This window comes from Strix aluco, chromosome 2, assembly GCF_031877795.1.
Source record: "Strix aluco isolate bStrAlu1 chromosome 2, bStrAlu1.hap1, whole genome shotgun sequence".
Classification (NCBI taxonomy): domain Eukaryota; kingdom Metazoa; phylum Chordata; class Aves; order Strigiformes; family Strigidae; genus Strix; species Strix aluco.
Genome location: NC_133932.1, coordinates 70,839,778 through 70,859,837, shown reverse-complemented (window position 1 = coordinate 70,859,837; position 20,060 = coordinate 70,839,778). Strand labels below are relative to the sequence as shown.

At 39.4% G+C, this 20,060-nt stretch overlaps 2 protein-coding genes across 12 annotated transcripts in view; one reads left to right on the top strand and one right to left on the bottom strand.

The window, feature by feature from the left end:
- Window positions 1-18,525, bottom strand: part of DCUN1D2 (defective in cullin neddylation 1 domain containing 2) — a 28,144-nt gene extending 9,619 nt beyond the window's left edge. Inside the window, exons 1-4 of one of the 6 annotated variants that reach the window (XM_074815234.1) lie at window positions 18,390-18,525; window positions 15,509-15,725; window positions 12,126-12,294; window positions 9,333-9,463 (exon numbers count right to left, since the gene is read on the bottom strand). In XM_074815234.1, the coding sequence (XP_074671335.1) occupies window positions 9,333-9,463; window positions 12,126-12,294; window positions 15,509-15,725; window positions 18,390-18,392 (520 nt within the window). In that variant the 5' untranslated portion in view covers window positions 18,393-18,525. Of the gene's footprint in view, window positions 1-9,332; window positions 9,464-12,125; window positions 12,295-15,508; window positions 15,928-17,844; window positions 18,050-18,389 lie in introns of those variants that run through there. The other 5 variants (XM_074815228.1, XM_074815232.1, XM_074815231.1 and 2 more) reach the window with 5 other exon arrangements.
- Window positions 18,526-18,577: 52 nt separating this feature from the next.
- The window catches only part of TMCO3 (transmembrane and coiled-coil domains 3), a 39,398-nt gene continuing 37,915 nt past the window's right edge, over window positions 18,578-20,060 (top strand). For all 6 annotated transcript variants that reach the window (XR_012621994.1, XR_012621996.1, XR_012621995.1 and 3 more), the window contains exons 1-2: window positions 18,578-18,903; window positions 19,244-19,328. The gene's annotated coding sequence lies outside the window, so the exon portion shown is untranslated. The remainder of the gene's footprint in view (window positions 18,904-19,243; window positions 19,329-20,060) is intronic.

Below are 20,060 nucleotides of genomic sequence, written 5' to 3'. Positions count from 1 at the left end.
ATGCTTTAGTATGTTTTAAAGGAGTGCTTTACACTTTTGAATTATTAAACAATCAGTTTTTCACAATCAGAAGTAAAGCATTTTGTATGCAGTATGATCTATTTCTGAAACATTAAAGCCTCATTCTAAAATTGTTTTAAAAAAACCCTCAGCCTCTTCTACCCCGATTGAACAGAAAGCCTGAAGTGATAACAAATTAGCACAATTAATGCAGGAGAAATACATTATTAGATAGACAGCCTACATCTACTTTCAAGATCTGATCAAATGCTTATCTTATTAACAATAACAACAGAAAAATCATTATTAGATTCTTGCATGAATAAAAAAAAAAATCAAATTAAGTTCCTCACCCCTTTGCTATGATTTTGGACAAGGACAATGAAGTCACTGCACACAAGTAATCAAGGAAGTAAGAAAACAGAAAGATAATGCATCAGATAGCAAAGAACTGGCTGGAAAGTAGGATTTATGAGGAACACGAAATGAAGTTCATTTAGACCTGCTGTGCCAAAACAACACTCTGGGACTGCAGCACTCACTTGTCATCCTCTGCCAAACAGAGCTTTCCAGCTCTCAGACTGCCCTACCAATAGAGCTGCTCATGCAATCATGTTTGAAGCTGTCAGAATATTAAAACTAATTCATCTGAATTACTGATATAACTTAAAAGAAAAAAAGACTAAATGAACTACATTGACCTCCTAATGATATTTTAAAGTCTTTATTTATAAGAATACTTTAATATTAGCCACTGTTGCCCTCATGATCCCTAGTTAGCATATTAACCAGGTTCTGTACATTATGATGGTAGAGTCCATCATGTTCTAGAGCTTGTAAACAAGTAATTTATTTTAATTTAATGTTTTGAGATTAACTGATTGTCCCAGTACTGTCTTTTTCTTCCTTTACTGATGTTTAATCTTCTTATCAATATCATAAACTTTGCTATTTATATGTCATCTCTATGAGAGACTTTGGGCAGCTTGTTTTAGGTGTCAGTGCTCACCAATGAGTCTTATTCAAATAGTACTCTCTCAAGCTACATGGGCAGTAATGTTATTTTTTTTTTTTTTCAAAATAACAGGATGCATCAGTCTTACCCAGTCCATCTACAGACAGAAAACAACAAATTAGTAAAGAATGTAACAAAGCTTGTAGGAAGGAAAAGTTATTTTTATTAGACCAGTTAATAAGGATGAGGAAAAAAAAAAAAGAAAGTTTTGGAAATGAAATTGTCAGAGCCAAGAGCCCCTTTATTTGAGGCTTTCTCTCCCCAGTGCTTGAACCAAAACTTATCCTATAGCTTTGAAAAGAAAAGAATAACAAACTGTCCAGTTCCCAACACTGCATAAAAAATGAATCTGGACAAGACATAAATCTGTCATTCAATTGCTTTGTGAAAACATACGTAGCCTCTGCAAGAGGCTGAACTTCAGATATTTTCTTTATAGTCATATAATTTGCCCTAAAGTATCATTTGGTTGATATTCTTTGATCTCCTCCCTCTTATTTTCTTACTGTGACCACAGTCAAATATACTTCTGTAAAGCTAAAACAAAAGCCACATTGCACAAAATTGTTTTGTTTCAATAAAATTCCTGGACACCATGCCAAAACTGGTGCAGATGTGGGAACAGTGGAAATTGGTGTCAATCTATCTCAAAAATTGGACTATTGCACTACCTGACCAACAAACATCAAATGAATACTTGCAAGATTCAGTGAGTTACTTGATTCCTTGTTTCCTCATCTGAATGATTTTAAGAGTCTTCTTTGGCCTCCAAATTACTAAGAACATGGACACAAGAATTAGTTTCTTTCCTATCAGACTTTTCCTTCTTCTACAAACAAACAAAAGCCACATAGCAAAGTAACAAGAAAATACCATCAGGTTTCAACCTAAAAATCCTTCACCAAATTGCCAAAAGTTTAGAGAAAAATAGCCCTTATCTGCAACTAGGAGCTCCCCACAGAAGGAAGAGAGAAGGGAAAAACAGATAAGGAGTATGACACAAATACTGGAAGTGGCTAAACTCAGGATCCAGCTTAGTTGGATCCATTCATCCCTGAAAAGCCATAAGCAAAGAGCTTCCCAGTGCTTTATGTTAGGGGATGTATAATGCACAGTGTCAAAGTCCCTGTGGTGGACAGGGGAGAGTAGTGACGAGCTCTGCAGGAATCGGGCAGGGTCTGACTGTGCTTATTAACTCTATCTCAGCATCTGCCACACTGAAGCAGGCTGATTCCATGCAAACCTTTCATGTTTATTATCTTAAGCACCAACTGCACAAAAGCAGATAAACTGCTTCTGAACGTGAGCTAGGCTTAGAAGAAGATAGCTATCTAAATGTCAGTTTGAGTGCAGCCTAATGAACCTTCCATCTCTGCAAATCTCTCCACGTACAATTCAGATAAACTACAACAGATGACTTAAAGTTGACTGGATATACATTTCCCAAGTAAGAACCAAACACGAGCAAAAGAATCAATGAGGCATTACTAGAACTGGCAGTTGTGCCACATTTTTTCTTCTACTATTGGCCTTTTTTGATCAGAGCACCCTGTTCTATACTAAGCTTCTCAAATTGCTGGCATTTTCAGAAAGAAAAATGTGAACAAAAATAAAGCAAGGACCATATACACAGGCAAAGGCCATCGAAACACCTAAAACACAGCATTCATAGACCTCTTCCAAAGTAAACATGAAATTAATTTATTGAACTCCCTCAGCTTCTTCCATCCACTCACTCCTACAAACACCCTACAAATGGATCAATCTAATTTTTCATTGAAAGTGGAGGAAATCTGATAACTATTTATGGGGGGAAAAAATGAAAAAAAAAATAGCCAGGTAGCCTTCCCTAATGTCTGAGTGTCTCTTCAAAGAATCTTGAGATACTACTATGATGAAAGCCAAAGCTGATGTTGCTTCAATTAAAAAGAGCACGTTATACTCATCTGCTCATAGAAGATGCAACCTCCTTGAAGTCCACATACCGGATGCAAAGATAGTCATTCTTCTGGTCTTGACGTAATATTTGATTCAAGTCTGAATGACCTCCTCATGCATCATCTGCTGCTTGATCCCAGGAAACTGGCAGAGAGAAGGAAGCACAACCTTTTGAGCCAGCAAGCAGGCGAAGGGACCACAAAGGACTGATGAAGGACCAAATCTGCTTTTTGTTTCCATGTTGAAAGTCGAAGACCATGAAAGAATGCATTAAGTTCCTCCACGGTGCTGAAACAAACTTTAGTAAACTCCTGAGTATGAGGGATCTCCTGAACATATCTTGTTGGGGCTCGAAGGGAGACCCATTAAGAGACTCACAGTAAGTATCAGGTTCAAAAAAAAAAAAAGATGGATCTAAGGCTTTGTTTTGAGCTTCGACAGTGTCCTCAGAAATCTGAACTGCTCTGTATACAGCATGGCAAAAGATCTGTAATCCTATTCTTTCATACACATCAACCAAGAGCTAGGATGCAAAATTTCACTTTGGGAAACTGGGAGTAGAAGGTGAGATACACTTCTCCAAGGTGAGATAAACCTCTCGAAATCTGCACCATGCAAAACTTGAAAGATTTATTGTACTAAATATATTAGCAATAACATGACAGCAGATTAAACAGACAGAATCACAGTTATCCATAATAATTCTTTGTAAAAGTCTCCTGGCAAACCAGACCTTAATAAACTGCACCTTTTACATTATCTCAAAATAGATATAAAACACTCCGATGAAGTTTAATATATCTAAATATTATGCCTGCCAGGTCCAATACGTAGCCATTGAGATGGCAATGCTGTGTTGAAACCTTGCTATCTTTTTTTCCTGAATTCTGACCACCACTTAGAGAACAATAGTCTTAACAGTTATAAGCATTCATCTTTTTCTTAGATAATAATCAAATCTCTTCAGATGCATTTGAAAGACACTTGACAGTTAGGTCCTGAGTAACATTATTCAGAACATAATTTTCTGCTTAAAGAAAACCATGATAGATCTTATACAATATGTTTTTGCCTCCTGCATCTCACTACTTACACAAGCTGTCACCTAGGGGGACTGGTACTACATTCAAGTTGGATGAGACTACAGAGACAGAAGTCCTGTAGATATAAAGGGAAATAAAATTTCCCTAGTATCACCACATGAACTGTGGAAAAGACTCCTATAAAAGGCAGTCCTGTTTTTAGGAATGAGTATTGTTGTACTGAACTCTGTGCCTATTTTGGGGAATGACAGAATAGATGTAAATTAATTTACTGGAGAGGATTCTTCCCATTTAATTACATAAAGGCAGAATTTCTTGCACTGGTTTTGAGGGAAGCTGTAGAATAAGAAGAAATTAAAAAGCAATGAAAGACAGGCTGTTCTAAAAACAAATAAAACGCAAAATTGCATACACACACCTCCCCCCAGAGCTCTTTCCTGGAGTAAAATCTACTGTATTGCAAAGACGACTGTGTCGGGTATCACCAAAATTCTTCTATCACCAAGAAAACTTCTAAGAAGGACTTCTGTGCCTTCCCACTCCCTCCCTTACAAATGTCAGCTGGTGTAACAAAAGATACTATGCATCCTGTAGATATCTCCTGGAAGAGAAGTGGTTTGGATACACAGATTTTTTTCAAGATATGCTCCAGGCAAAAAAGGTTCAATGAAAACTGACAGTAATCTGATAAACAACTTTTAGAAATTCAGTCTGAAAGCGCTGGTGCCCAGAGTGAAGCTAGACATGGTGAAATTCATCTCAGTGTGCTGATGCAACCTCAAACTGCTACCTATTATCTTTGAGACTACACAGAGATCAAAGGAGGTTGTAGAAGAACCTCAGTGGTTCTCTGCCGAACTGGTGGAAGTAACTTATCCATGGGGGTCAGTCCTGTATCTAATACTGTCCAATACTTAAGTAACTCAGATGATACAAAGAAAACTTCTATTAAATCTGCAACTTACGCAAAACCTGAAAAAGCATAGCACAGTAGAGGACAGGATTAGAATTCAAAATTATTTGGACAAATTGGAAAACCACTTGGAAGTAAATAAAGATTTCATTAAAGAGAAGTGCAAAGTCATATAGGTAGTGGGAATAATTGACTACAGAAATACAAGATCAGAATTAACTGTGTGCATTGCAGCTCTGCAGAAACCCAGTAATATAATAGACCACTATCAGTATTATAAACATAAGCAAACTTAATAATGGGATGTAAAACAAAGAGCAAAGTATCTAAGGCACATGGAAGATATCGAGCTTGTTTGGGTACAAGAGAAAGTTAGATCAATTGGACTGCAAAGGAAAAGAGAAGATACCGTTCCAATGTCAGAGAACTGGAAGATAAAATTTATCAGGGTTGTTGGTTTTACTCAGTCGAGAGACTAAGGGAAGACACATACTTAGTTGCAAAATATGTAAAAAGTTGTTACTAACTCTAAGGAGACATGTATTCTGTCTATTTGCTCTGGATGAGTAAGTATTGCACTGAAAATTCAGGAATAGATATTTAAGTTATATGCTAGAAAAAGAAAAAAAGTAATTTAACAATAGGTTTGAGCAAGCATGGACATAGATGTAGGAGACCTGCTACTGGAGATTTAAGATTATATTAAGTGAAGGCAGTGGCTCCCAAACTTTTTCAGCCAGAGGACCACTGCCAATCAGATCTCAAATCTTGGTTATAACTACTGAAACTGAAAAGGCAAGTTAGTATATATGGCTAGCACACCACTGAACATTTGGTTAGAAAAACATCTGCGAGGAAGGGTTTTGGTAGACATTGATCCTGTCTGGCACAAGGGTATACACTATATAAGTGTTTCTCTTAAATTTAAAGACCACCTGGCATATTAAAAAGGAATCCATGAATCACTGTATTTCCTGATGTTCTTCAGGGGAAATGGGGCAAAAAATAAAGTAGTAGTTGCTGCTTATCACTTCTTAAAACAGCAGAAATAGATTTTAAAAAAAAGTAATCTGAAACATATTAAAATACTGATAGAGCAATGAATTTGACTCATAACCAAAGCATCACTGTTTGAACATTTCAGAGATATTTCAGTAATTTCTTATAGTTTCAATATGTTAAGATAAAAAACATGAAAAATAATTGCATTAATGCGTCTTTTTTGACTATCACAGACATTTTTCTGATGAGCTCTATTCTCAAGTTATTTCTGTTAAAAAAAAAAGCATTAGCACTCAGCCTGAAGGATCCAACAGAAGAACCATTATTAACAATCTGGTAAGAATAAGAATTTCCCATTTGTCACTGGCACTATGTCAAAGTTGCTTAGTTTTCAAATAGGCGTATTCATAGGTCGCGAGTATACCTGAGAATCAAACAATATTCTTTTAGACTACAGATGACTCTCCTGAGTGCAAGAACTACCAGACTTGGTGATTTAAGCTCTGAGTGTAGTAAGAAGCAGCGTTGGATAACACCCCAGAAATATCACATTAAAATATTTTGTAATTGAAAATTAGGAAAGAATTCCTTTGATTATTTCCACTTCATTAACTAAAACCATTCACTTCTATCCCTACTTGATACAAACTTACTGACCTCTTAGTCTTCAAGTCGTAACTCAAATGCGAACGTATGGAAATGAGTAGGCAAGCACTATCATGGGAGCCTGTCACCAGAAATATTTTAAGGCAAGCCGCTAGGGCAGTAGCTTAGGAGTATCCTATATTTAGGTAGCACTGCATGTCATCTAAGGTGCATGGGGAGAAGAAGGGGAGGTCAACACCTTAAGATGACCTAGACAGAGCTACACAGAGATTTATACCAGCTTGTTTGGTAACCAATCTAATTATACATTCTCTTTAACTGTCTGGACTGAATTCATAAAAGCATCCTGAGCCAAGGCTCCAAACTTAGTAAGAGAGAAACAGATTTTGTACATGGATGAGATAAATTCCCACATCTCCTTGACAATAAGGCACACAGTCATTGGGACACGAATACCAAACACCTCTAACATTAGTTGTGGAGAGAGGGAGGGAAGGTGGAGTTTCTCATTCTGGAAGAAAATACATAGAGTATACAGACAAGAGGATATAAAGTAAAAAAGCACCCGAGCCTATATTAAATGTGGCTGAAGCAACTAGAATTCTCAGCTCATACAGACAGTCTTGTAAGAAAACTGACTGATTTTTTTTTTTTCCTCGATGAACACTTTTTTGCTGAAAAAGAACAAACATAGCTCTTAAAATAATCGCAGCAGGAAGCAGCATGTTGTAAATGCCGACCTGTAAACTTATTTTTTTCCTTCATCTCTCTGCTCTGCTGAATATAACGGCATTCCCTGAAAAGATTCCAACTCCAAACCTATACAGTGTTAATTTTTATTTGGATAAGCCATCACTGACCTCAATCACTCAAAAATGTCAGATTAGTCAATATGCTTGCTTAGCACTCTCTTTCTACTTGATCTATAGTGATCCAAGTTCACACCAGAGAAAAATGTGGTGTATCTCCACTGGAATAAGAGCACTGGCACCTGCTTATACTTATCTAATATCTAGAATTATCTTTGCAAAACTAGAAAAAGTCTGACAAAAAACATCACCAGAATACTGCCATGTAAGAACTAAGCACTACTTGAAATTAAGTAACAGTAAGTATTACCAGAATTATTAAAATTCCTGAAAACTGAAATCAGCAACAGTTCCAGTCAACTCTTTCTACAGTTTATTTTAAGCTTAACTTTAGTTTTTGCATTTCTCCTGCTAATACTTCAACACTTAGTGCAAGAAGGCACTTAGGTGTTTTATTGCCAATAAGCACCATTCTTACACAACAGAGATGACAAACTTAGAAATGAAAGGGCCTCCATAGCGAATAAACAGAAGTAATGGAAAACAAGTAAGTTTCCTTTTTCCTCTTCATGTCAAATAAACAGTACATTCAGTTCCATAATCTGGGTTGGGCTGCCTTCCCTCCTCCTCTCTTTGTGCAGGCTTAGGTGAAAAGCTTTTGAGACGTATTTCCCAAGTACATGAGTTTCATGTTGGAATTGATCCAATTAAAACAGGAAGCCATTTGTAATATTTCTTTAGGTATCCCATAAATTTCAACCTCAGCTGTAAGTGACTTACCTTTTCCACAATCTGAAAGTACTAGGCTTTTTAATGAAGAGAGGCAAGAAAATGAACACCTACTAAGGGACTTGAATTCCAAGCAGCCTCATAGAACCACTACAAGACTATTGCATTTTTGTGTCTGGAAAGGTGGCATGTAACCCATGAAAAGACTGACACATGTAACAAAAAATTAAATTGCTGCAAAAAATAACGAAAAATGGAAACTGGCTAAAAGTTGCCAACAGTTGGGGGAAAAAAAAAAAGACACTAGGAAAGACAAGATATATTATTCAAAGTAATTCCCAAGAAAGAATGTGGAACAGACACCTCCAGCTAAGGCAGTCTAAATCAATATTTTGCTCCTCTATCTCACTACTCTTCCAACAATTTTTAAGATAAAGTATTTATTAACCTGCTTGCCAAGTAATGGAGACACAGAGTTAAAGTGGCTATGCTAAAAAAACCCCACTTCCTCTTATCTGCAGCACAAAGAGAACAGTGATGATGGTACGGTGCTATTCTACACACAAAACAGTTTAATTCCTTCATACACAGTGTCTTTTGAAAGTGGACATAAATATGAAAGGATATTGGATTTCATCTTACAATTTTTTTCATCTATTCACAAACTACAGATATTTTTGATTTGAAGAGAATAAACATTGGAATTTAAAGATCATATCCATTTTACTCCAGCGATACAAGGCATGGATTGGGTCAAATCTCAAACTACAAAAAAAATTAATACTTTATAAACTGTATGCCTATTTCTATTCACTAGCCTGGAGCCAAGTCCATAATATTCTTTTTCTAGTCTTTACATGAAAACTGTGATCTAAACCTAAAAATTCTTAGAAAAGCATTAACTTTTGCCCATAGTTTTCTCTTTTTAAGCCAATATGGACATCTTGTTTCAGTTGTTCTGAACAAAATGGAAAACATAAGTAGCTCACTAGCTCAGTCTTTTAAAAAAAAATTCCAACAGGTCTCTAAGAACTGTAGGAACTTCCTTTAACAAGAGAAGAAAGAATGTCAATATTAGCAGAAAACCCCATTAAATTATCTGTACCAAGGGGACATTAAAGAAGAGATTAACTGAAAGAAGATGGGAAAGAGAAGATGTCAGTGAAAGAAATCAATAAAGAATTTACTATAAAATTATCAATGAGAAAACTGTATTATTCAAAGTATTTGGAATTGACTTCTCTGTCTGTAGATATTTTCTATTTTTTTCTACTTACCTAGACCTTTTTGTCCAGGGTTTTTAGCAAAGTTAAAAGTAAACTGATAAAAATCTTTGAACTTTGTTGGATCCTTTAGCTCTTGTTCCAGTCTTGGCAATAGAGCTTTTAGTTTTTCTGTGGTGTCACACCTGTTCAAAAGAGGTTATATTATTTGTAAATATTTAAGATATTTTTACTTTTTTTCTTTTTCCTTCTCTTTTAGTTTTTAAGGTTTAGTTTCAGAGCAAAATAAAACAGTAGTTAAGAAAAACACAGAGTATCCTTCCGGATAGCCTTCTTAAAAATATAAACACTCATATGTCTTTATGAAACGATTTTAAGTGGAACATTATATATAGACATCCATTAAGTACACAACCTAAACAGGATTCAGGTTTAACTTCTTTTCTCGGTCTCTTCATGAATTTATGAACTCAGACAATAGATGTTATTTTGTTCTTAAAGAACATATAAATCTCAATGAAATCTGTTATAATTTCCCCTTTTACAACTGTTGCAGCACAAGGGTGTGGGTTTTTGCTTTAATCTAGATAGACATTACTTATTCCCTGCTTTATGTAAATGAAGAGCTGGATACTAGGCTTACAGTTAACCTTAACATTAAAGGACTTTCCAACAAAATGAACTATGATTTGCAGTCATCCTCTCTCCACCACAGAACACAAAACCCAGGAAAAAAATGAGCCTTTGACAATAGCTTGAAGGCTGACAAACCACTCAACAGCCTGGCACAGGTAAGACATTCTAAGACAGAATCAAGTTACTGAGATTTTAGCAGGAACACGTCCCTTAACAACACAAGACTGGAGCATTTTCAGTGATAGTGCTTGAGCTGATTTTAAAAGAAAAAGGGTTTCCCTCACACCAAGGAATCAAATGAATATTCAAGGTTTATAGGATATCACCAACATTCTGAATTGTACCTGGAAACAAAAAGCAAAGGAAGTGGGTATCAAAGAAGCAGCTATCATAACTACACCTTACATTTGAAAGTTCTCAGCAGCTAAATGTTTGTATTTATTCTAAAGGTTCAAGAATAATTTTATTAAATGCTGGATAACTATAGCAAAATCCATAAGATGCAGATGCAGTTTTAACTATCTTGCATGGTACAGATAAAAATAAGCACCTTTCTGGCCTCCAGCAGTACCTGGTAGAGAAAAGATAAAGAATTCTGCCAACAGTCTTCAACCGAAAAATTCAGTTTCATGGGGACTTGATCTAGTTTACGATAGGGATGAATATCATACCTTCCTATACACATCCTAAAAGTGCTATATGAACTAAGCCTCAGGAAATTTTTTTTCATTCAGACCTTTACCTATGTTCAGTGCTAAAAACCACAGACACTGCACCTCCAGTATGTAACAAAATAATTCCAAATTCTCAATAAGCACTATACCAACAGCAAGCAGGTATGATCAGATTATGCTCCCAAGAACACAATAATGTGTGTTGAGCAGAAAGAGATAAAAATCACAGACTTCTGTGAAACTGTATCAGACAGTCATGAGGACACAGAGCAATGTGACAATAAAGTTACAAAACAAAAACCAGGCCAGAAGCCACAGGTGGTTTAGTAAAGCCTTTTTAATCAGTTATATCAAATAATGCTGGCAGTCTTTAATGTAACAGCATGAGCACGTGATTACTGTCTGTGGCTAGAAAATCATAATTATTCTTACAGTCTCTATCCAAAGCTACCCAAAGGGACAAAATAAAGCAGTTCAGATGATCTCAAAAGTCATTTAATCACAATTTCTGAATACCCTTACCTAAAAAGGAAAGCTTAGAAATTAGTCAATAACCAATGAGGTCAGTACCAACAGACTACTAGGACGCCTGCTCAAGAAACAACCACCACATTTGTGAGAAGTCGGTTTATTGTAGAAAGGTATTGATAAGGTGCCATTCTAAGATCAAATGAAATTATTTAGCTACAAAAAAGTATGCACAACTAATAAACTGTAATTCTCCGCCCATCTAAAGCAATCTGTTTTTAAAAAAAAAAAATCATTTTGACAGCTCCATATATTAGAAATACTGCATCTCTTCCAAGGAAAAGTTATACACAAAATATTATTTTATGGTGGTAAATGCTCGACTTTATTGCTAAACAGAGGCAACGTGGTTTAACCTCTATTATCCAGAACAGCTCCATAATCCAGGAAGGAAAAAAATTTTTATCAGTTACATCACAGCCAGACTAAACAACCTTTTTTACTACTAATACCCTCATTTTTATTTCCATTTCTTATAGATATTCTGTACAAATAAAGTATCTAGTATACATGGCAATAAGAGAAAACTATGGTTTGTGAAACCAGTAAAAATAAAAAGTTGCATTTGGTGGTGATATGGTAAAAATGAGATAACTGAAAGTTCTTTTCTGCTTTCCTATTTCTTTTCTGCTTCAACACTGACTGAACTTTTTTTTTTCCTTCACACATCTCCAGTGACTTCCAGCTTTTAACAGCACACAGTCCAACTCAAAACCTTAACACAATCATGCATACGCTTGTACGAATTACATGAAAAGATCAGCATACCTGTTTTCCTTGCTGTACAGGTAGAAATTATTTTGCTTCACCCTTATTGTGGTCACTGTTAAGGCTTTGCAGTAAAGCACCTATTTAAGGAAGACGGACACTACAGGTGTTTAGCACTGGTTAAGCTTGGCACCAGCCTTACCAGCTTTCTGAAGCTTCACACTTAATTCAGTTAAAAATGTTTTAAACATAAACCAGGCTCAGACCTTACATTTTGAACTATGCAGAAATGGATACTTACCCCAACTCTGTCATGCCATCAACAAATTCCTTTTTACTGAATTCGCATTGAGTAGCCGCCCTGAACTTCCATGCTACAACCAGAACACTGATACTGGCTGGGTCCAGGTTTAAATCATCACAGAACTGTTGAATCCCATCAATGCCAATTTTATTTTCATCTTGTGGGTCTGCAGTTCAAAATACAGAGAGGAGAATTGTAATTATTTACAAAAAATATTTACAAATAATAATCTGCACAGTTTTGATACGCTGCATAACACAGGTCTTCATTTTTTCATAAACTTCACAAACGTCTTCCCTTGAAATCTAGTAAATTTTAGAAGTACCTTGAAGAGTATCTGTAAATAGATTAAGTATTCTGCAAACTTCCCTAGAAATTGCTTTGCAACTTTTTCCTAAATTCATGAGCTAACATCAATGAAATAGTTTTGTCTTCTCTCCACAATGCTCTATGAAAGATCTGAATTAATTGAGGAGATGCCTGACTACATCTAAAAATAGTAAGGCTGATAAGCACATCAAAATATGATATATTTGTTGGTTAGCATGTATTAAACTTTAAAAGAAAAACCAAACCAAAACAAGAAACCCCACAACAAAAACACACCTACCAAGTGAGCCCACAGATTTTTTTCCTGATAGGGATATACGATAATCCACTATAACTGTTTAAAGACCACAATTAACTCAAACATTTTGGGGTTTTAATTATAAATTAGGGAAATCACCAAAACATTGCTCAAACAATGCCTAGCATAACAGGGTCTTAAGCTAAACAACACAATTTAGGAAATATATTTCAGTAGTACTAAGTTTACCAGCCTTTTGAATGTCAAAACCACACTTTGTAACGATGTATGTCAGGGCAGGTGTCATTGTAACAATTCTGTAACTGTAACAAAATTCTCTCTCACAGAAAAACCCCCAACACCTGAACAAACAAAATCCCCTGCATGTACACTTGAGTATTTGGAAGGAAAAAACAAAACAAACCACACAGCAAAAAAACCCCCAAACCCAACACCTTTAGTTTTCAAAGCTCGACAGTTTACTGTGTTTCCCAGCTTTTGATAGGAAGACATTTCAGTATCGTTAAATTGGGCTATGTAGAAAAGTATCCCTCCAGTAAATTTAAGACCAACTCCTTAAACTGGTAAGATTTTCAACCAGGCTATTAGGTCCTTACCCAGTAAGTTGATTTAAAAAAAAAAAAAAAAAAAAAAAAATCAAGTCTAAAGAAAACTTTTTTAAAAAAAATTTTTGGGATGTTAAGCTAAGATCTCTTCCACTTTTCCAGCTGATACGATAGTGGAAGAAATGTTAAAATGCAGAGAGAAAGTTAATTTAGCAAAAATTTATACCCATTAAACAAAGAGTTACAACCCTGGTATAACCCAAGGACCTTTGAGCAGGAATAATAAGTAAATATATCTATTCTGCTATATGCCAGATCTAGTTCTAAGACATGTAAAATGCATTTCTTGTATATTTGGGGAGTAATTGAAGAACTGAAGGTGAAAAGTACAGTAGTGTTGAACTCAGTGGAAAAACTCTCTGATAGATTTCAGCAAGGACTGTTTCATCCTTACCACGTTTCATGTCATCCAGGTAACTGGGAACAAAAATGAAATTGTTGTTTTGACAGAGTTGCTGGATAAACAGATAAGAAAACTAGCAAAAAGACAGCACAGAAATCTCAGAAATCACTCATCTCAGATTTCAAATATAGTGCAATGCATCTAGTATGTAGTATTCTTTGTCCTGTAGGACGAAGGAATTCCTTGTTGTTGCGAGGCCAGTGACTCAGGTTTAAGCTATGTATGAAGCAACATATGGTGCTTAACCAAAACTTTTATTGTTTTCTATCAAATCTTGTGAGGGTTTTGTTCAAGTTTACAACTTATACTTAAGTGTTAAAGTGCTAGAACTGCAAAGGTGTGCTGCTAACCAAAACATGGACATAAAACCAACTAGGCTTTCTTTCACAAAAACCAACTGATGCAGTCTGCCACTGCTAGAAAATGATGAATAATAAATAACAAACATTTGTGATTTTTTTTTCATTTAGGTATTCTTAGTAGCACTTATGAATTTGTACATATCTGTACATTTGACCCAGCAATCTCCAAGACTGACATGCAAGGAGCAAGCAAAAGATGTAGACATGTATGTGTATATATATATGCAAAAAAAAAGAAAAAACAACAAAAAAAGTGGCTCTCTAGTTTTTGGGGTGGGTTTTTTTTCTCATTTGTTTTGTTTTGTTTTTTTTCCCCCACAAAGGAAATGCTCTAGTGTTGTTGGTTCTTTGTCCCTACACAATTCATTACCACATAATAATGAAATATTAAAGAATGTCTATGCTTAGAACACATGATGTAAAGAGTAACAGAAAAAAGGTGGAAACTATCATAAGAACATGATAAAGTGTATACAAAGCATGCCATATACTGCAATTAGAAAAGTACATAAAATCATAGTTGAGTAATTGTTAAGAGTTCATCTTTTAAAACACAAGATGTATGGATCTCAGCAGGGGCCAGTAATGATTCCAGTCTGCTCTGCTCTAACATGTAATGAACAATGCACACTTTCATATCACATGGCCACACTTCAGAAAGCACTGTTACCTGGATCATGTACATTTTTATATCTACATGACTATCTTTTCCATTTATTTTTTCTGTTCTTTTTAACAATGCTGTAAAATAAAAATAAATGGAAAAGAAACAACTCTGTCTTTAATCCACTTCCACATGGTTTTTCCTCCAAGCCTCTCTGAACAGGCACATCACTTTTGCTGTAATATGCTAGCACAAAGAATAAAATAAGGACGGAGTTTCTATGACTAGCTTTTGAGTTTTCTTATTTAACTGTTTCATCAGACTCCTAGCTGTAATGTTATCTGAAACATTTCTTATTTTAATGTATAGAAATACCACTATATTTGAATAAAATTAACTCCCCAAGTATTAGTATAAGAATAATATGTATTATTTTGCCACACAAAGTACATTGTGCATGTATTTAATAGCAGCCACTGGCAATAAATCAAAAAAGTTGCATAATAAGCTTTACTCCATATATTCCATATTTACACCATATGCAGCTGACATTATTTCCTCCTGATAGGTTTAATTTCCTATCGTGAATTTACTTTAAATGCTACAGGAATATCTAAAGAAGTTGTGTACTGAACATTAAGAGCATTTAAAACCTTTTTCATTCTTATCTCACTACTGCAAACACAGAACAAGAAGCAAAAGCTAGCAACCTTTCCTTAGAAGTCCTTAAGAATGGCAGAGGGAAAAGCAGAAATACCACCCAAACAAAATAATTAGAAAAAACCAAAAACCCACCCCCACAAAAAAAGCACCTTACCTTTGTATCGATTATACAATTGTTCTAATTTCTTCCTGTCTACTGAATTTTTCATGGATTCTTTGTAGTACAAGTCTGGATTCTGGAAGTAGTTGTCTGTTGCCACTTCTAGTTTCCATTCATTCTGCATTAAGCAGTATATAGCAGTCCTTTCACCAGCTTGGGTAAATGCCATAAACTGGCGGACCTTGTCCTTCTGAGACGATTTAAGCTTATGCTTTGGGATGCAAAAGAAGCAGGAAAGCCAATGAAGCTAATCCAGAAGTTTGTTTCAGCATTCTACTACTAACGCCTATTTTTACAAGGTTTTAGTTTTCTTGTTGATGACAACTTTCACTTCAGAATTACAGGAAGACAAAGCCTTGTTCTTCTGCAGTTAAAAAGACAGCATTTTCTTCTGAAAACTGAAATGACAGCATCTATATATACACATTTTTAGCAGCACATATTCTGGCAGTAATAAATTTGTATTTCTGCTTTATTGCTCACATATGCAGAAAGTTTTCTTTCTGCAGCAAACAGCAGCAAACATAAGTTTCATCATATAACAATAGGGTTATCTTCTGAAAAATACGCCTAGTGGTTATATACAAACAAGAAATTACAAAGGCACAACTTGTAGATTCTCAGATTCTGTACACGTCCTTCATACACAGAGAAAAACTGCTCAACAGTTTTCCTAATATTTTCCTAGCAACAATGAACAATGCGAAGTTTAAACATTTTAAGTGACCAGCTGAAAAAGGCAGAAGCATTTCTCACATTTTTATGTTAGAGACCATTGCCAACAGAAGACATAAGACAAAAAGAAAATAGATAAAGTGGACATGTCAGAGGTTTGTTGAACGTTACAATGAGACTATAAAGTTGCTGTAAATGTGATCTAAAACTTTAACTCTGAAAAATATATTTATACTATTAATATGTTAAATGATAAAACTGCCTATTATAGCAGTATACAGGAACCAATAAGATGTTTCTCCTAATGGCAGCTAACTGCAGCAACCATATTGACATGACATCCCTAAACTTCTGGAAGACTCAAGAGGTGGGAACAGGGATTTTATAGGGAGCAAATTTGCTATTAACATAGCTCAACATTATTCTTTACAAATCAAACTCTTGTTTTTATTATAAACTTTCATTTTTATTATATTCTGATACTTCCCAATTTTGTTTAAGCATACTTAATACATGTTCTGGGCCAACAATTAAGCTGAGAAATTTGTCTAAGTTCCTCACTACTGCTTCAATCATCAGGTATAATAGAAAATTTACTGGTCTCTTAAATATCAGGGGGAAAAAGTGAACCCTGATGCAGTGAGCAGTAAGCAGTAAACACAGGACCATCTTTCAGTTTACTTGTTATCTCTTGTACACATATGGATAGTGACATCTTGACTACAGATGGTCCTGAGACAAGAAACACATCATGTAAACAAGATAAGGACTTCGGTCTTTCCTACAAGATTTTTCAATTTTATATAAGAACAAAGATGTACAGTGTCTTTTTATACATGAAGAAACATGTAAAGTGGGAAAAGAGCTGCAAAAATAACTACAACATATTTTGGTAAGAAAGTACTCAATAATCCTTTAACTGCAAGCTCTGTGTAACCCCCACCCCCCGCCCAGTTTTCATTAAGGTCCAATTATGAGTCTCTCTGCACTAAGATCTCCCTCAGTTACATAAACTTTGAGCAACAAGCTTAGTGATGATCACTTCAAAACAGAGGTCTCTGACAACAATTCCAAAGTAAACTCCATGTCCTCTCATAAATCAACTTAATGCCAGGCATTTAGGGATATTTTATAGGTTCAAAATGGAACTATTTGAAGAAACCAGAGGTAAGAAACACATCCGACCATCCGATCTACTACTCTGCCACGTTGTATAGCTTCTACCCTACGTTTGTGCCTGACGCCCTGCGGTACCTATAGACTGAAAACTGAAGTGACAGCATCTACGTAGACATTTTTAGCAGCACATATTCTGGCAGTAATAAATTTATATTTCTGCTTATTGTTCCCATATGCAGAAGGTTTTCTGTTCTCTAACAGCAGCAAACACAGGGCAGGGGGAAGGTCTGGCAGTCGCGTTTCCCTTCGCGCTAAGGGAGCCCGAAGAAGGAGGTGTCCTTCGCACCCAGCCATAATTAAGTCACCCTCCGGGGACCCCTCTCAACGCGGTGATGACACCGCACCGCAAATCCCCACGGAGGGCCGAAGACCGAAACAGCGCGGGCTGCGGCAGAGGCACCGGGGGAGCCCTGTCCCGGCCATCCCTGCGCGCCCTTCCCGCACCCCCCGCCCCGGGAAGGGGATTTGTCCTGCACCTTCCCCGCCGCCTCCGGCTGCGCGGCCCGGCCAGCACCCGCCGTTGCACCTGCCGCCGCCCGGGGTGAGGAGGCGGCGGGCGGGGGGGCCCCGCCCGGTGCCGGAAGGCGGGACCGAGGGGCACCGGGATCCGGCAACCTGCCCCGCCAGCCCCAAGCCCAAAAAAGGGAAAGGTACGCGCCGGCGGCCGACGCTCGAAATACCCGCGGCGGTGGCGGCGGCGGCGCCCGGCCCCCTCCCCCCCCCCGCCCCTGGTGACCTTCCCCGCTCCCGGCCCCGGCGGAGGAGGAGGAGGGCGGCGGGAGGGCGACTCTGCACGGTACATGTCCGTCCCCCCCCTTCGCCCCCGCCACTCGCCTGGCGCCATCCCCGTCCCCCCCCGCCCGGACAGGGGAGCGGGACCTGGCGCGGAGGGAGGGGAGTGGCGGGACGCCGCGGGGCGCGGGGGCGCTCGGCTCGCTGGCCCGGGTGGCTAGGGGCTGTTTGGGGTTCCCCCGCTCCCCATTTCTCTGCCTCCCCCCTCCCCCCTGCTCCCACAACCTACCATTTTATCACCGGCGCTTTGACCAACTTCACCGCCCGGCGCCGCCCCCCGCGCAGGCGCGCGCCGTCCCGCCCTCGCCGCCTATCGCCGGCCGCGCGGGGGCACCGGGCGCGGAGGCGGAGCGCGGGATTCAGGGGCGCGCGCCCCCCGCGGAGCGGCCACCGCGCCTCCCGCCGTGCAGGGCCGGGCCGGGCCGGCATGAGGGACTGGGCGGTGTGTCCGTGTGTCCGTCCGTGTGAGGGGGACAGCCCGTTATCGCGCTTCCCGTGAGGCGCCGCGAGGCGGCGCTCGGACTACAGATCCCGTCTGACTCTGCGCTTAAAGGTGCCGCACCGGCGCTCGGTAACCGGCGCAGGGTGAGAGGGGCGGCCGCTGCGGGGGCGGGCGAGGCCGCTGCTAAGGCCGGGGCTCCTCGGCCCTTCCCGTCAGCGGCCACCCCCCCACCTCCTTGCCCGCCGCGTTGCCATCCCGACCTTCCCGCGCTCCCCTGGCCGCTGCCGGCTTCATCCCTCAGGTGAGTGTGGCGAGGGGGAGAAGCGGCGTCCGAGTCCGGCGGCCGCCTCCGTCTCCCCCCGCCTCGGTGGCCGGGGCAGCTGCCGCCCTGAGGTGGGTGCTGGGCGGTTGCCGGGCAGGTGGGGGCTGCGAGAAGCCGGCGGTGGGTTTGTCCCTACTGCCGCGGGGCCGGAAAGTTGAGTGCCGCTACCGGGAGCGCCGGGGTGAGGGGGGGTGGGGGGTGCGGGGCGGCCGCCTCCCGCCCTCCGCCGCCATGAGGGGGCGGGAAGGGGGCTGGTCGCAGCCGAGCTCTCCAGATCTCTCCGTTCTCCCCTTTTTTCCCCCAAACCGGCCTTCCCCAGGGAGAGGGACCGGCAGGCGCCGCCCGGAAGCCGCGAAGAGAGGCGGTGGCGCTGGGAGCTGCCCTTCGGCGGCCATCGCCCTCAGGTGGGTGCGGGACGGGACCGAGGCCCCCCTGGCTCGGCGGCCCTGCGGGTCCTGAGGGGGAGCTTGGGCTGAGAAAACTGGGGGGGTGGTGGCAAGCCAGCAGGAGGACCCGCAGGCGTTTTGGAAGAGGGGATCGGGGCTTGCATGGAGGCAGGGTCTGAGAGCAGCTTGGTGAAATCCGGTACTACAGTGTCGTGTTCAGGAAGGAAAGATCGGGAAGAGGGGCAGTAATCCATCAGAAAACAAGCTGTGCTTAGAAAGGACTCCAAACGACAGGAGTTCCCTCAAATTTGATACTTCCTGGTGCATGGAGAGGAGTGCTTTTTGTGTTTGTTTCTCATCATTTGCACTCTGAAGCATATCGTATATTTTTATATGTGAGGTCAGTATTCCCTTAAGAGCTTTTGAGCACAGCCCCAGGTGCCACTCTTCTAAGTGGTTTTTGCTAGTCAAGTAAAAGCCACTGTTAATGAAACAAAACTCTACTGTGTCTGAACCACGGCGATAAGTTTCCACAGTGCAGCACTGGGCAAGCTTAATAGTATAAATCTGTGCTGAGAATTTAGTTACGTGGATTGACATACCACATAAGACGTGGTCTTGCGTGAGTCTTTTACTCACCCCCCTGCAAGCCGAAGCTTGAACTTGCACTAGGCATTTTCCTCTCCCTCTTTCTTCCAGGATGTAGGTTGTAATATATTCAGCAAAATCTCTCCCCAAACGTGTTAAACA